Here is a 17,441-nt window from a genome sequence, read left to right as displayed (position 1 = left end):
CAGGTGTGGTGGCATGTGCCTGTAATCCCAGCTACTCAGGAGGCTAAGGCAGGAAAATCTCTTGAACCCAGGAGGCGAAGTTTGCAGTGAGCCAAGATCATGCCACTGCACTCCAGCCTGGGCAACAGAGCAAGACTCCATCTCAAAAAAAAAAAAAAAAAAAAAAAATATATATATATATATATATATATATGTATGTATATATATAAGTATAAAATTTAACTTGTATACAGAAAGATCTTACCACAGATATTTTAAAACAACTTATTTTTAAGACTTCTTCAAGTCTGAAACTATAGTACGGCTTCTGAGTTTTCATTCTTTTAGATTTTTAAATACTGAATATTAGTATTTAATAATTAAGTTGTTAATGGAATATTTGACATATTGTCCGGGAAAATTTTAGAATTTCACATATTAATAAATATTGTGCTATCTATAATTAAAATTAAATATTGTATGTTTTTTTCCTTTAAGTTAGTAGGGCTGTTTGGGAAGAAATGGTGAATGCCTGCTGGTATGGTCTTCTTGCTGCACTCTCACTCCTTCTTGATGCCAGGTATTAAGTCTTTGTAAGTTTTATATTGAACTGTGTCAGTTAAAAAAACACATTAAAATGGTTTACTTACATTTGTCCCTAGAATTATTTTCTAATATTAGTTTTTTATATGTGTGAGACATTATTCTTTTTCCCTCATCCCCCTTCCTCATTCTGTCCTTGCCCTGCCCCAAGCCACCAGAATTGTCATGATGTTTTAATGCAAAATACAGTCCTAAAATTACAGAATGCCTTTTTCATTTCAAGACTTACAACTACTTTTGCACTTATGATTATATTTAATTTCTTTGTTCTTTTTCTTTAGGATTTAAAAATTTACTGGTTTCAAAATGCTTGATATTTTAAGCTAAATCTTTATGTTCTTGGTCATTTTCTTCAGTAATAAATACATGTATTATTATTCATTGCTTTTACCCAGTTCAAATTTTTCAGGTTATGTTAATAGATTAAAATTCCTTCTTAAGTATATTGGTAACATTTTGACAATATTTTTGTATAGATTTTCTTAAAACGTCACTGAATACTTAATTCCACATCGTGCTTTACAGTGTAATTAAAAATAAGTTAATCAGATTAAATAAAATACTTTCTTTTCAGCACAGATGAAGCTGCCACTGAGAATATTTTAAAAGCTGAACTGACTATGGCTGCTCTTTGTGGAAGACTGGGCCTTGTAACTTCAAGAGATGCCTTTATAACTGCAATATGCAAAGGTTCCCTGCCTCCCCATTATGCTCTTACTGTATTGAATACCACCACTGCAGCTACACTTTCCAACAAATGTAAGACAGGCTTACTCAAAATTCTATGTAGTGGGATGATATGGTGTAGACAGAAGATTATAAACATCTGAGTTTAAGTCTCTGCTTTTTCACATACTGACTCTGTGACCTTGGGGAAATTAATGTCCCTGAGAGCTCTTTAAAAATATGGGGTGGGGGGTGGGGGGTGGGGTTGGGATATCCAAAAATCCAGAATTTAAATGCTGCAAAATCTAAAACTTGTTGAGCACCAACATGACAAAGGAAATGCTCATTGGATAAGTATATAATGTGAGTAGGTATATAATACAAACGTATTTACAAATATATTATGCAAATAAATGCTAAGTATATATAATATAAATGTTCAAAAATCTGAAATTGGAAACAGTTGTGATCCTAAGCATTTGGGATAAGGGATGCTTAACTTGTAATACCAATTTTAAACAATAGTTGTGAGAGTAAAATAAGATAAATCTGGAAGTCCTTTGTAAACTATGAGATACCATTGAAATGGTGATTGTTACTTTTTTTTTAATGGAACTAGTAGAACAGTAATATTTGCAACCACTTAGGTTAAACTTACATTCAAAGATTTATTTTCTTGTTGAATTCTTTGAAAATACTTGTTTGTTACATGTAATATAAATTTTGGTGTAATATTTAGGGGTTTTTTTGTTTATACATTTTTTAATGAGACAGAATCTTGCTGTATTGCCCAGGCTGATCTTGAACTGGGCTAAAGCAGTCCTGCCTCAGCCTCCCAAGTAGTTGGTATTACAGGCTAATATTCAGTTTTCAAACTGAAAATGTATTGGTCTCTAACTTGAAAAGCATACCAGGGATACATGTTTAAACTACTTAGAATGTGTTCTAGTTCTGTATTGCTTATGAAGAAATCTATCAAAGTTATATAATTTTATGTTCTATAGAAAATTACTTAATATTTGCTTAACTTGTCTTGGTTTTTATACCTCATGAAGTTTTTGTGTTTTTTTTTTTTTTTTTTTTTTTGAGACAGAGTCTCGCTCTGTCGCTCAGCCTAGAGTGCACTGACCCAGATCTTGGCTCACTGCAACCACCGCCTCCTAAATTCAAGCAATTCTCCTGCCTCAGCCTCTTGAGTAGCTGAGACTACAGAAGTGCATCAACATACCTGGCTAATTTTTGTATTTTTAGAAGAGTCAGGACTTCACCATGTTGGCCAGGCTGGCCTTCAACTCCTGACCTCAAGTGATCTGCCTGCCTCAGCCTCCCAAAATGGCTGGGATTACAGGTGTGAGCCACTGTGCCCAGCCCCTCATGAGTTTTTTAAATGTTTGCATATAGATATTAGGTATTACTGTTATTTAAATAAGTGTATGGCTAAACTTGGTTTAATCAAACTTTAAATATAATATTACTTTAAATACAATATAAAAATATATTTTAATTATTTAGACTTTCCTTTGTGTTCTAGCATATTCTGTTCAGGGCCAAAGTGTTATGATGATAAGTCCATCTAGTGAATCTCACCAACAAGTTGTGGCAGTGGGTCAACCTTTAGCAGTCCAGCCTCAAGGGACAGTAATGGTAATGTACTTGTTTTTTTCTTGGTTATCAGTTAGCTATCAAGGAAACTTGTTGTACCTATCTTTGTGTTTGCCAAAATGTATCATACATTTATTTACTTTCTTTTACTAGAACTACTTTCTTAAACTAGAAGAAACTGGTTTAAGCAATTGACATTATTGTAACCAATATGATAATACAACTTTTAATCAAATGAATTGTTCCTTATAAAACCTTCCAAATCTTTTTCTTAATTTTTTCTTTAAAAAAATCTTTTAATACATTAATGCTACTTTACAAGCTTTTAATTTTTAAGAATACATAACAATTATTGAAAATGTATCCTTTTTAAAATATAGCTGACTTCCAAAAATATCCAGTGTATGAGGACTTTACTTAACTTGGCACATTGCCATGGGGCTGTTCTTGGAACATCATGGCAACTTGTCTTGGCAACACTTCAGGTATGTAAAAGTATCTGGGTCAGGGATTAGTGTTGTTTTTATATATAATTGCTAACAGTTAGACTAAGCAATGCCTTTTGATGTTTTGGACAGGCCTAAAAAATAGATAGTAAGTATGAAAAAAGAGAAGTTAGAAAGGGAAAAAGATGTGACTCATATTGTAGGAAGTGGTGGAATGCTTCTCATAATGGCCTAAGCTCTGCTGCACTGCATATGTTCGATATAATTAATTATTTTATATGAATGTTAATTAGTGATTTTAGTTTTAGGTTTTAAAAACCTACTACTGATTTTAATTTTGGTTACTAGAAGTTACTACTGATTTTAATTTTAGTTGTTAGAATTTTTATACTTTTGTAAACTTCTTTGTTTTGATTTTTTTTTTAATTTTACAGCATCTTGTATGGATTCTGGGATTAAAGCCTAGTAGTGGCGGTGCCTTGAAACCTGGGAGAGCTGTAGAAGGACCCAGTACAGTAAGCTCTAGTCTTTCTTACCCAATTAGTGCATCCCAAAGTGTCATATATTACATTTAATTTTATTCTTCTCAGGTTCTAACAACAGCTGTGATGACAGATTTACCAGTGATTTCCAACATACTTTCAAGATTGTTTGAAAGCTCACAGTAAGAGTCAGTTTTTTTAATTGGTAAAAACATTGTTATTAGTTATATACTTTAGATCAAGATGTCTTGTTTCTTCATTTCCTTTTTAGGTATCTTGATGATGTATCACTGCATCATTTAATAAATGCGCTTTGCTCCTTGTCTCTAGAAGCAATGGATATGGCCTATGGAAATAATAAGGTGTGATAGTCTACCTTTCTGTTTTAAATATGATACATTAGTTATATAAGATGTACATCCATTATGATCTTAGTGTTTTACTAGTAGAACTAACACTCAGATTGTGTGGTAACCATACTCTGTTGGGTTTTTACTACTTATGGTTATTTGTTGAAGGAGGAGTAAAAAGGACATGATTTGTCTTGTGGTATGTCTAAATATGTCATATGATTTTAAGTTGTGTTCATTTCTCATATATACTGAACATTTTAAAAATATTTTTATAAAATAATGTATTACAGTTTTATAGGTTATATAAAATGTCATGATAATACTTGTAATTACAATTTATGATTGGGGTAATATAAGATTTAAATTAAAGAATGTTTGTCTCAGTTTCCTTTGCCTTCATTGGGATGGAAACTAAGGAGCTAATCATTTCTTTCTAAAGGTAATGATTCGCCTTATCTTGAAAATTTAAATTTTTATTTGTTCATTGATTAAATCAATAAAACAATACTTTTGAATATTAACATTCAAGAACATTTCTTTCTATACTACTAAAAATATCACTTTCTGTTATACTTGGAAAGCACAGGAACAGTTGTGTTTATTTGTGTCTTAGAAATAATTAAAACAAAATACTTTCCACATTTTAAAATCAATAAATATAGACTATTTACAAATAAGTGAAAATAACCCAAAATATGATTTAAAAGCTAAAATTTATATAATTTAAAGCTATAACATCTAACTGTAGCATTCAAAATTATGTTGTCTGCCTAGTCCCTTTTTTTTTTTTTTTTTTTTAAGACGGTGTCTCACGTTGTCGCCCATGCTGGAGTGCAGTGGCGCAATCTCGGGTCACTGCTTTGTCTTCTGGGTTCATGCCATTCTCCTGCCTCAGCCTCCCAAGTAGCTGGGACTACAGGTTCCTGCCACCATGCCCGGCTAATTTTTTTGTTGTATTTTCAGTAGAGACGGGGTTTCACCGTGTTAGCCAGGATGGTCTCGATCTCCTGACCTTGTGATCCACCCTCCTCAGACTCCCAAAGTGCTGGGATTACAGGCGTGAGCCACTGCGCCCGGCTGTCTGCCTAGTCCTTAAGTGTAATTCTGTGTACTGTGGCTTTTTATCTTGGCTCTTATGACTCATTTAAAGATTGGTGAAGAAAGTCTCATTAGAGCATAGTTTCATATATTATAGTACATAGCTAGATAATTATATAAACATGCAAGTGTTTGAAAATATGTATTATGCCTGGGCGTGGTGGCTCACGCCTGTAATACCAGCACTGCAGGAGGCCGAGGCAGGCAGATCACTTGAGGTCAGGAGTTCGAGACCAGCCTGGCCAACATGGTGAAACCCTGTCTCTACTAAAAACACAAAAATTAGCTGGACATGCTCAGTTGAAGCCAGGAGGCAGAGGTTGCTATGAGACGAGATTGTGCCACTGCGCTTCAGCCTGGGCGACAGAGCAAGACTCTGTCTCAAGAAAAAAAAAAAAAGAAAAAAGGAAAATATGTATTATAGTTTGCTCTAAATCAGGGCAAGGATAATATATAATGAGGTAATTAATTTCTCAATACCTTTAATAATTCTACATATTTGAGATTCTTAACACAAAACTCTAATATTTTTAATAAAGTACCTTAATGAAATCTAAGCAAGCTTATATGGTAATGTTTTCAGAATTTATGTATTTATTCACTAAGCGCAGTAGGCTTACTGTGTACATGGCACTCTGCTCAGAGATATTAAGAAATAAGAGGTTTCTACTTTCAAAGAGCATATAAGCTACTTGGTTCATAGTTAGTGACAATTACGATGGTATGAGAATCTCAATAAATAATACAGATGTTAAATGACATGAGACTTACTCTCTGAATTTTTAGTTGCTTGTTATATGTTATTGGTATATGTTTTTATTAAGATGAATTAAGATTAATCAAGATGAACTAGTGTGATTGGAGATGTATATTGAAAGATTGGTAGGATTTAGGTAGGAAAGGGCAGGTTAATGTAAATCAAAAGAAAAATATTGTAAGAAATCATGACCTATAAGAAAAAAATAGGAGACTTGATGATTAATCATTTATTTTTAACCTTCAATAGTGCAATTTCAGAGAGTGGTAGCAACAGATACGTTTTAAGGAAGGCTTGGGAAGAATAATTGTTGAGAAAATGGATACACTGAGTAAAATGGAGATAATTTCTTTGAAAATGGATTTACATGTCTCCATTTTAGGATTTAATTTTGTAAAGTGAAGTAAATATGGAATAGAAATTAAAACTTTATAAAAATATTCAAGTATAAATTTTAGAAAAGTATTCAACATAAACCTTATATTTTTAGATGAAGGCTATAAAAAGTTTATTCAGTTATGCCATCTATAAAAATTATTATAAATATGCAGATGTTAAAATTAGTGGGAAAGTTTCTATATTATTGAAAAAGAATGTTCATCTAAATCGACTGTTCTGAGTTAAATATTCTAGGGATTAAAGATGTATATATCAGTGTTCTTTAGGTGTGGCTTTACAGTGATCAGCATCTCGTTTTTGATCCTCATTTCAGGAATTTGTGCCAATGTGTTGAGGAAGTAACTTAAGATAAAGCTTGCAGGCCACGCGTGGTGGCTCATGCCTGTAATCCCAGCACTTTGGGAGGCTGAGGTGGGCAGATCACCTGAGGCCAGGAGTTTGTGACCAGCCTGGCCAACACAGGGAACCTCTTCTCTACTAAAAGTACAAAAATTAGCCTGGCATGGTGGTGCACACCTATAATCCCAGCTGTTCTCATGGCTGAGACATAAGAATCACTTGAACCTGGGAGGTGGCGGTTGCTGTGAGCCAAGATTGCACCATTGCACTCCAGCCTGGGCAACAGAGTGAAACTCTGTCTCAAAAAAAAAAAAAAAAGATAAAGCTTGCAAATTCTTTCTTAGAAGAAGATGATACTTTTATAGTTACATTAACAAGCCCAGTATAACAACAACAAAAATATTAAAGCAGCTATTGTTCACTGTTTACTGTATGCCAAGCACTAACTTATTTTATCATTTAAAACAACTCTGTGAGATTTAGTGGTAATATACCCTTTTACAGATCAAAATATGAAAAATAACTTAAGTGACGTGCCTGAGGTTACGTACTTACTTATTGGAAGAGCTTGGATTTGAATTCACTTATGTCTCATTCCAAAGCTCTGTTCTTAAATACTTTGCTGACTTTTGGTGTGCATCAGAAACAGCTATGTAGTTTTTTTAAAAATGCAAATGCAAGGGCCACATTCTAGGTTTTTGAGTAAGAATCTTCAGGTGTGAGCTTTGGATACCTATACATTATTCTTTTACATGATTCCTGAGTATATCCTAGTTAAAATAAGTAAGAGGAAGAGGAGGAATAAGAAGTAATATTAGGCAACATTGTGGGAGAACTTATATGCCAGGCACTTTCTAGCATTAGATAGTTTTCTATATTATTATTATCTTCATTTTTTAGGTTTAAAAAATAAAAACATTCAGAAGAGGTACATAGGTTACCCAAGGTTGTATAGCTATTAAGTAGTAAAGTTGAGATGAGATCCCAGTTAAAACTTCATAGACATCATCTTAACTACTATACCATATTCTCCCTAGAATCATGAATTTTTCTACCACCAAAATTTTTAGGGTGCTTGCCACATTAGCGCATGCGGGAAGGGTCAACCTGACCATATTTGTCTTAAAACCCCAATATACTTGGTTCACTGGTTTCTGCTAGAAAGGAAGATATTATCACACATTTCTCTGTTAGATTTTTATTAGCACTGTAAAAATGTTAAGAATATAGACTCATAAAAAATCTTTTTCTTTAAAAATTATTCTCCTAATTGGCTTTTTTATTCAGTTGTCTTGTCTTTTTTCTAAGACAATGTCTCTGTTTGAAATACCACAGCCATCCACTCAAAAATACTTATGGTTTTCATCAGCTGAATTTGCATTTAAACATGTTTATCACCTTCATTAATATTGGATTAGGGATAACTGCCCTTTGATCTTTTCTGAAACCATTCTTGTGACACATGGACCAAGTACTCTAATTTAGCCGTGTATAATGTACCCCGGTTCCCTTTCTGATTATTGATATGTCAGGGACTATAGAAAATTGTTTTGTCTTCGTGTCCTCTACTGTTCTGTTAGTGTCTGGACTGACAGCCCTGATCTCTGCTATACTCTTGATTTCATTTTCCTTTTCCTTTATCTGTGTTGTCTCTTTTTCCCTACTTCTTGACATTCACACATAAAACCTGGTCATTTTAAGACTTTGCTGATAAGAATGCTTCTTTCCTTCTGGTTGGAAGACTAGCCATTCTATGTGTCTAGTATGATTTTTGGATTTTCATCCCTTCCCTATTAAAGCATTCTCTTCCTAACCAAATTTTCTAATTAGGAGCTATTTTGGATACTTAAGGTTGACAGGAAGCCTTGTCTTTGATAACTGAGGTTTTGTTATATTTACTAACTTCATACTAACCAGTCAATTTTAATTTCAGTCATGCTCTTCAGAGTATTCTCAGTTTTATTCATAGTCTAATTACTCAGAATTCTCCTTATACTATCAAAATACAATGTATTTTCTCCCTAGGAACCATCTCTTTTTGCTGTTGCCAAATTGTTAGAAACTGGTTTAGTTAATATGCACCGAATAGAAATTCTGTGGAGACCTCTGACTGGCCATCTACTTGAGGTAAATTCTCTTTCTTAAATGTATTTAATTTTTTAATAAACATTTGCACACTGAGCTAATGATTCTCAAGAGCCATTTGAAAAATCAGCATTAACTTTTTTTCTCCCTTTCCTGACCGTGTACTTACTTATGTTTGTACATTTTATCAAGGACTAAAATTGTTTTGTAATTTATTTCATGAAGGAATTGGTTGCTTTTATTGGCTGAAAATGGGTGACATTTTAAAGTGAGAAATATCAGTGAAATCAGCTGTTAGCTTGAGACCCCTTTCTTTTATCATACAGTCTCTTGATCCACCTCAGTTTCAGATAGTTCTGAAACTTCAAGGCAGTTGGGGCATAGAGTTAATAGTAAACACTGCTCATTGATAGCCTTTGCTATCATCATGAGATAGCTTTTTTTTTTTTTTCTCCTTTTTGAGATGGAGTCTAACTCCGTCACCCAGGCTGGAGTGCAGTGGTGAGATCTCGCCTCACTGCAACCTCTGCCTCCCAGGTTCAAGCAATTCTCCTGCCTCAGCCTCCCGAGTAGCTGGGATTACAGGCACACACCACCACACCTGGCTTATTTTTGTATTTGTAGTGGAGACGGGGTTTAACCATATTAGCCAGGCTGGTCTTGGAACTCCTGACCTCAGGTGATCCACCCGCCTTGGTCTCCCAAAGTGCTTGGATTACAGGCGTGAGCAACTGCGCCTGGCCTTGATTATGAGACAACTTTCTGCAAAGGGGAAAACCTGTTTGGTAACACTAACTATAGATAGTGCTGGAGAATTTTACCTGGATTTACGTTGTCTTACATTCAGGTTGAGATAATTCTTAATAAATAGTTCCTGCTTAAAAACAAGCTGCTTCTGCCAGTACGTGTGTTTGTGTTAGGTTTAGGTTACCATAGTTCTTTTGTGTTATTTAGAAACCTAGGAAAGGTATTATTCTTAGTAAGAAAAACAGGCTGGCTGCAGTAGCTCACACCTATAATCCCAGCACTTTGGGAGGCTGAGATGGGAGGATTGCTTAAGCCCAGGAGTTCAAGACCAACCTGGGCAACATAGGGAGACACCATTTCTACAAAAAATTTAAAAAATTAGTCAGGCTTGGTGGTATATGCTTGTGGTTCTAACTACTTGGGAGGCTGAATGGAGAGAATTGCTTGAACCCAGGAAGTTGACGCTGCAGTGAGCTGTGATTGTGCCACTGCATTCCAGACTGAGTAACAAAGTGAGAGACTGTGTCTCAAAAATAATAATAATACAATAGATAAGGAAAACAGATGTACATGAGCTTTGCCCCCATTTTATTGGAATTACTTTTATGAATGATTAAAGGCTATGTGCAGATGCCTTCATTAATGGATGGTCTCATCAAAGGGCAACTCTGTGACATATTATTTGATTAATGAGGGTAAACTTAATTAAGAACCTTGGTATTAGCTTCTTTTGTTTACCCTGATATATAATTTACTGTTATGAAATCCTTTCTTTTCTGTAAATTGTTTTAGTTTCATCTTTTTTCTTCTGTCTCTCTATTGCTTGCTCTTGCCCTTATTCAGAAGGTAAGCTAACTTACATTTTGGGTGTAATTTTTCTTCCAACCCTTATTGAACATTTGATATAAAATGTAAAATTGATGTGTGATTCATAGCTTAAGTATACAAATTAAACTTAATTTTATATACCTTCAGGTCTGCCAGCATCCAAACTCTCGAATGAGAGAATGGGGAGCAGAAGCTTTAACTTCCCTTATTAAAGCAGGATTAACATTTAACCATGATCCTCCACTCTCACAAAACCAGGTAATAAAAACCTTACTTTTTAAAAAGAATACTCAATATAAAATTATCCTCCTCCATATGTGATTTTTTTCTTATCAGGTAGATCATATTCTAAGAGTAGGGTTTTTAACTTAATACTCTATTTTATATGTAGGCCCTGAATCTCTTACATAAGGTAAGAGATTTTTAGGGCTGTCTTCATAAAAAATTTTAAACATCTTGTGGATGACACTAACCTAAGTTAAATTACCTGGAATTGGTCTCACGTTTGTAAGTTTTCTTCTTCATGCAGTGCTAAAGTATTGTTTTGGAGCCTCTTTTGCTTTGGTCTTTACCTGTCCCTGGATTTTTTTTTTTTTTCTCAGTACCCTTACATGGGGAGAAAATAAGTGGCAGAAGAAACAAGCACAGTGAAATAGATTTTTATTTTAAAATAATTTTAAATTATTTTTTACTTCCAGAGTTTACTTTTGTCATGAATTCTTTGTCCTGACTCTATTATTTGTACCCACTTTTTAAAAAGTCTACCAAAGTTTTATTGTTTCATGACTGAGTAGGAATGAGGCATTTATTTATTTTTTAATCTTTTAAATAAAAATATGGAGTACATCATGAATTTGCATGTCATCCTTGCCCAGGGGCTGTGCTAATCTCTGTATCATTTCAATTTCAGTATATGTGCTACTGAAGCAATCACAGAATGAGGCATTTAATAACCATTCCAATTGCCCTCATCATCTTATTGTATTGTAATTGTATTCTAGAAATTGAGTTAACACATAATTATTGAATACACCTCCTGGAATAAGATGATGAACAAGACAGAAAAGATATTATAAAGCTTATAGAGCTTACATTTAATGATTTCATATGTTCTTCTGCAACAATTTGATTTTTAAAAAAAAAATAATACCCTTTTCCATTTATTTTGATATCCTCAATGTCCAGCTTAATACTTAGTGCATAGTGAAAGCTTAGAAATGTTTATTCAGTGAATGAACCAAATAAATGAATCCCCTAGAGAGAAAAAAGTTAAGAATGAAAGGTTTTCAGATGCTGAAAGGGATAGACAGAGTGCTTTTTTTAAGTCGCCAACAAATTTCGTGGTTTTATGTCATCTTTGTTTTTTTTTTTTTTTTTTTTTTTTTTTTTTTTTTTTTTTTTTTTTTTTTTTTTTTTTTTTGAGACAGAGTCTCGCTCTGTCGCCCGGGCTGGAGTGCAGTGGCGCAATCTCGGCTCACTGCAAGCTCCGCCTCCCGGGTTCACGCCATTCTCCTGCCTCAGCCTCCGAGTAGCTGGGACTACAGGCGCCCGCCACCGCGCCCGGCTAATTTTTTGTATTTTTTAGTAGAGACGGGGTTTCACCGTGGTCTCGATCTCCTGACCTCGTGATCCGCCCGCCTCGGCCTCCCAAAGTGCTGGGATTACAAGCGTGAGCCACCGCGCCCGGCTATGTCATCTTTGTTAATATCTGCTACATTTATTCATTTTTTATAAGTATTATAGCTTCTATTACTACATTACACTTGAGAATTTTACATTTAAATACATGTGATATACATTAATAAAGTAAATGAAAGGTCATTTTAGAAATTGGGAATTGATTCCCTCTCTCCAAATGTATCTAGAGATATATTTCCTTTAGTGAAATTTATTTCTATTATTTATGGGGTCTATAATTAGTATCTTTTAAAGTAAGAAAACTACCCATTTACCTAAAATCTAACATCTTGAAAGTTGATTTTTTCTCTTACTTAAAAATATAGATTTGTCTTTAATAATTACTGTTAGATAAATGAGTAGAAAAATTCCAAACGGGCATGGTGGCTCACATCTGTAATCCCAGCACCTTGGGAGGCCAAGGTGGGCAGATCACCTGAGGTCAGGAGTTCAAGACCAGCCTGGCCAACATGGTGAAACCTCGTCTCTACTAAAAATACAAAAATTAACCGGACATGGTGGTACATGCCTGTAATCCCAGCTACTCAGGAGGCTGAAAGAGGAGGATCACTTGAACCAAGGAGACGGAGGGTGCAGTGAGCCAAGATTGCACCACTGCACTCCAGCCTCCTGGGTGACAGAATGAGACTTCATTTCAAAAAAAATAAATAAAACATAAAAATATCTGTTTCCCGTAGTAGTCTGAATGGAGATGAATTTAAACTTGAAAAGCAACAGCAAAGCCTTCTTGTCTTTTTGGACTTCTCTTCCTAATTAGTTTCTTGCCCCCTTTTCAGAGGCTGCAGTTGCTTTTATTGAACCCATTAAAGGAGATGTCCAATATTAATCATCCAGATATTCGACTCAAGCAGTTAGAATGTGTGTTGCAGATTCTGCAGAGTCAGGGAGACAGTCTTGGGCCTGGATGGCCATTAGTGCTTGGAGTCATGGGAGCAATCAGAAATGATCAAGGGTAAGTATTTAAAATTGAGAAAAAATATGTATGAAAAATAAAATATAAATAAAATAAAATTAACATCAAAAAAGTGATAGAGGTAGAAAAGGACTCCATCCTAAAATCTTGAAATAGTGGTTATTTTTTTCATGTATGTGCTTCCTGCTTAAGGCTAAGATCTGTAATAGTTTTTCTTAACTCTACCCCTAAGTGGCTACAGGCAATTTTTAGGGATCACCTTTGGTTTGGAAAGATGGAAAAATTGCTCTTTATTTGACATTCATGCAAGAATACATGATTCTTACTTATACATGAAACAATCTAACAAATTTTATAACACATCCAAAGATTGGGTTGTGTTTTGTTAAAATAAATAAATTATTTGATAAGATGTGAAATAGCATTTAGGGCTTGACCTCCCTATATATATTAGGCAGTCAGAAATTGCTGTAAAGTAACTTTTTCCTTACTTTTTAATTTATTAAACATTTATTCTGTGCATAGTGTATTTCAGATACTATGCATGATAGTTATTCTGATTACACAGGTAAATAGCTCCTGCCTTAGACATAGAATCCTAGTGAGAAGGTATAGTTATACGCTGCCTAACGTTTCAGTCAACAACAGACCACATATATGATGGAGGTCCCATAAGATTTTAGTACTCTGTTTTTACTGTACCTTTTCTATGTTTAGATATGCTTCAGTACATAAATACTCATATTGTGTTACAATTGCCTACAGTATTCAGGACAGGAGCAAGCTGTACAAGTTTGTAGCCCAGGAGCAATAATATACCATATAGCCCAGGTGTGTAGTAGGTTATGTCATCTAGGTTTGTGTCAGTAAACTCTGTGATGTTCATACAGCAACAGAATCACCTAATGACACATTTCTCAGATCATATCCTTGTCAGTAAGCAATACATGACTGTAGTTTGTTATGCCACAAAAAAAGAAACCTTCAGAAGGAGGACAGAGGCAAAATTATGAAGGAGATTTATATGCTTATATAAATGATTTGAATGTATCCAGAATTCATGTGGGAGACATTTTGAGATTTTAAGCAGAGGAATGACGTAATCATATATGAATTTGATAGATATCACTGTGACAGCAGCACGGAAGGGAAGGTGGGAAATGAGAATGCCTACAAGTGCTCACTAGAAATAAGAGATGGATTTGAGCTACTTAACGGATTGACTGTAGCGGGGCATAGGGGAAAATAGCAATCAGGAGTGACTTCTAGATTTCTGACTTAGGCAGTTTAGTGGGGGATGGTAGTATCATTAACTAAATAGGGAATACACAAGGAAGAGCAAATTTGGAGGGGACATACGGACTTGTTTAACTTTTGGGGTAGGAGATTGCAGTGGAGAGATTAAGCAGACAGACCTTGGATAGATTTTTCTGTAATTCTGCAGTAACACACTTTTGTTTTGATGACTAGTTCAGAAGTTGTAGATGACCAAGATGCTTGAGAATATTATGGAAAGTTAATTTTTCTTAACTATTTATAGTAATAAAATTCTTTAAATACTACAAAATATTGAGATGCTTAAATTGAAGAGATCAGCTTAGATTAAGCTTAAGTGTCTTCTCCCAACCTATAATGTGGTGTATTAAATAGGGCATTGTAGTAAGGGTATAATGAATTAATGGGTGTAAAACACTTAGAAAATATGTGACATACTAAGCACTCAGAGTATTAGCAATTATCCTTACCATTTTCATTATTATTTTTTACCATCAGGATTTTTCTCCAAAACTAAGTACTTCTTATTATCTTTATTTGAAATTCAAAATTTACTCTTTTGTCACTGACTGGATGTGGGTTTTTATATTTCTTTGGAGATTTAAATAAGATATGTACGGATATAAAAGAATGAGGAGCTCTTTTTCAGTAAATTGTGTGTATTTACATGTACTGGGCACTGTACTAGATATCAGGGATACAGTGAGGAGAAAAATAACTGTAGCAAACTTCCCATTCTCATTTATTGTCTAAGTTTTCTTTGGTTAGTTGGTATGAAATACAAATAGAAGTAATATGATGTTAATACTTTATTTTTAAATTTGCTTTTATTTCTTATTACCTGTAAGCTTCTTTCTTTGTTTTTGTTAATTTGTTTAAGTAAGCATATCTTTTTTACATTTATGTAAATGTTAAAATACTTTATGATCGATATTAGGAAAAAGTTTCTTATTTAAATTCTAAAATAAAATTTTACTTCAAATTTTTTTAAGGTATGTATTTTTACACATTTCTTTTAAATGCATAAGTAAGGCTGGGTGTGGTAGCTCATGCCTGTAATCGTAGCACTTTGGGAGGCTAAGGCAGGAGGATCGCTTGAGCCCAGGAAATTAAGACCAGCCGAGGCAACATAGTGGGACCCTGTCTCCACAAAAAAAAAAAAAAAGAAAGAAGAAAAAAAGGCATGGGGGTGTGCACCTGTAGTCCCAGCTACTGGGGAAGCTGAGGTGGGAGGATCACATGATCCAGGGAGGTTGAGAGTGAGGCGTGATCGCACCACTGCACTCCAACCTGAGTGACAGAGTGAGACCCTGTCTCAAAAATAAATAAATAAAATAAGTGCATCTGTATACATTTCTTTTGTTTTCAGAGAATCCTTGATACGAACTGCATTCCAGTGTCTTCAGTTGGTTGTGACAGATTTTCTACCAACAATGCCTTGTACTTGCCTGCAAATAGTTGTAGATGTTGCAGGTAGCTTTGGCCTCCATAACCAAGAACTCAATATTAGTTTAACTTCAATAGGTTTATTGGTAAGTATCATTGTCCTTAGAATATAATATAATTTAGCAATCATTGTTACTCAGTTGGGAGTGAATGCTAAGCAAATATACTTTTAGCTCTTTGCAAATTGTTTATATGGCTTTTAAATTTCAAACTTATATCTGTGTGAAGGATTAAGTAACATCACTTAAATATTAATAACAAAATTTTGAAATAATTGTCATACATTGAGCTGAAGTTTGGGTTTTACAGAGTTTGTCATGAAAGAGTTTAGTAAACAATAGTATATGCAAGGGAAATCTTCAGCTGACTTTTATGTGAACCAATTACATTAGCCCCTGACAAGAAAATCAGCTTGTACTTTGAAACCTTGAAGCCAAGCATTAACTTTTTATCTTTAGCCATGAAAGTCCTACATGACATCTTCAAGTAGAAGGCTGTTTCAGGCTGGGCATGGTAGCTGATGCCTATAATCCCAGCACTTTGGGAGGCTGAGGTGGGAGGATTGCTGAGGCCAGGAGTTTGAGACCAGCCTGGGCAATAAAATGAGACTCCCATCTCTACTAAAAATTAGCTGTGTATGGTGGTGCACACCTGTAGTCTCAGCTACATGGGAAGCTGGGATGGGAGGATTGTTTGAGCCCAGGAATTGGAGGCTGCAGTGAGCTATGATCACAGCACTGCACTTCAGCCTTGGCGACAGACCCAGACCTTGTTTCTGTAAAAAATAATAATAATAATAAAAAGGCTGTTTTGTCTACATTGAAAATCTGTTGGTCAGTGTAGCCACCTTCGTCGGTGATCTTAGCTAGATCTGGATGACTTGCTACAGCTTCTACATCAGCACTTGCTGCTTCACCTTGTACTTGTAGGTTATGGTGATAACGTCTTTTCTTAAACCTCATGAACTAGCCCCTGCTAGCTTCAGACTTTTCTTCTGCAGCTTCCTCACCTTGCTCAGCCTTTATAGAATTGAGGAGAATTAGGACCTTGCTCTGGATTAGGCTTTGGCTTAAGGGAATCTTGTAGCTCGTTTGACCTTCTATCCAGACAGCTAAAAGTTTCTTGATACCATCAATAAGGCTGGTGTACTTTCTTCTTTCTTTCTTTCTTTTTTTTTTTTTTTCTGAGACGGAGTCTTGCTCTTGTCGCCCAGGCCGAAATGCAGTGGCGTGATCTTGGCTCACTGCAACCTCTGCCTCCTGGCTTCAAGCGATTCTCCTGCCTCAGCCTCCCATGTAGCTGGGATTACAGGTGCCCACCAGGATGTACTTTCTTATCATTTGTTTGTTCTTTGGAGTAGCAGTTTTCGTTTCCTTCAAGAACTTATCCTGTGCATTCACAACTTGGCTCACTGGCACAAGAGGCCCAGCTTTTGGCCTGTCTTGGTTTTCAACATGCCTTCCTCACTAAGCTTAATTATTTCTAGCTTTTGATTGAAAGTGAGAGAAATGCGACTCTTCCTTTTACTTGAACACTTACAGGTCATTGTAGGGTTAATTGGCCTAATTTCACTGTTGTTGTATCTGAAGAAATAGGGAGGCCTGAGAAGAAGTAAAAAGATGAGGAAACAACCTGATGATGAAACAGTTAGAAAACTCACGTTAAGTTTGCCATCTTACATAGGTACGGCTCATGTGCCCCCAAATAGTTACAATAGTCACATCA

The 17,441-nt window shown here is 35.0% G+C and overlaps 1 protein-coding gene and 1 non-coding gene across 11 annotated transcripts in view; one reads left to right on the top strand and one right to left on the bottom strand.

Annotated features, from left to right (window-relative positions):
* The window catches only part of MON2 (MON2 homolog, regulator of endosome-to-Golgi trafficking), a 135,221-nt gene that overhangs the window by 68,517 nt on the left and 49,263 nt on the right, over positions 1–17,441 (top strand). For 9 of the 10 annotated variants that reach the window (XM_055251066.2, XM_055251067.2, XM_063621236.1 and 6 more), the window contains 11 exons: positions 478–559; positions 1,157–1,341; positions 2,780–2,892; positions 3,231–3,335; positions 3,731–3,811; positions 3,887–3,960; positions 4,050–4,140; positions 8,750–8,851; positions 10,532–10,642; positions 12,859–13,034; positions 15,640–15,802. In XM_055251066.2, the coding sequence (XP_055107041.1) occupies positions 478–559; positions 1,157–1,341; positions 2,780–2,892; positions 3,231–3,335; positions 3,731–3,811; positions 3,887–3,960; positions 4,050–4,140; positions 8,750–8,851; positions 10,532–10,642; positions 12,859–13,034; positions 15,640–15,802 (1,283 nt within the window). The remainder of the gene's footprint in view (positions 1–477; positions 560–1,156; positions 1,342–2,779; positions 2,893–3,230; positions 3,336–3,730; positions 3,812–3,886; positions 3,961–4,049; positions 4,141–8,749; positions 8,852–10,531; positions 10,643–12,858; positions 13,035–15,639; positions 15,803–17,441) is intronic. The other variant, XM_055251068.2, reaches the window with a different exon arrangement.
* On the bottom strand, positions 11,215–11,318 carry LOC129467208 (U6 spliceosomal RNA). The gene has a single exon (XR_008652334.1). It is a non-coding gene; the product is annotated as a U6 spliceosomal RNA (small nuclear RNA).

This window comes from Symphalangus syndactylus, chromosome 17 (genome assembly GCF_028878055.3).
Source record: "Symphalangus syndactylus isolate Jambi chromosome 17, NHGRI_mSymSyn1-v2.1_pri, whole genome shotgun sequence".
NCBI lineage: Eukaryota > Metazoa > Chordata > Mammalia > Primates > Hylobatidae > Symphalangus > Symphalangus syndactylus.
The sequence above is the reverse complement of the archived record's forward strand: the minus strand, read 5'-3'. Positions and strand labels throughout refer to the sequence as shown.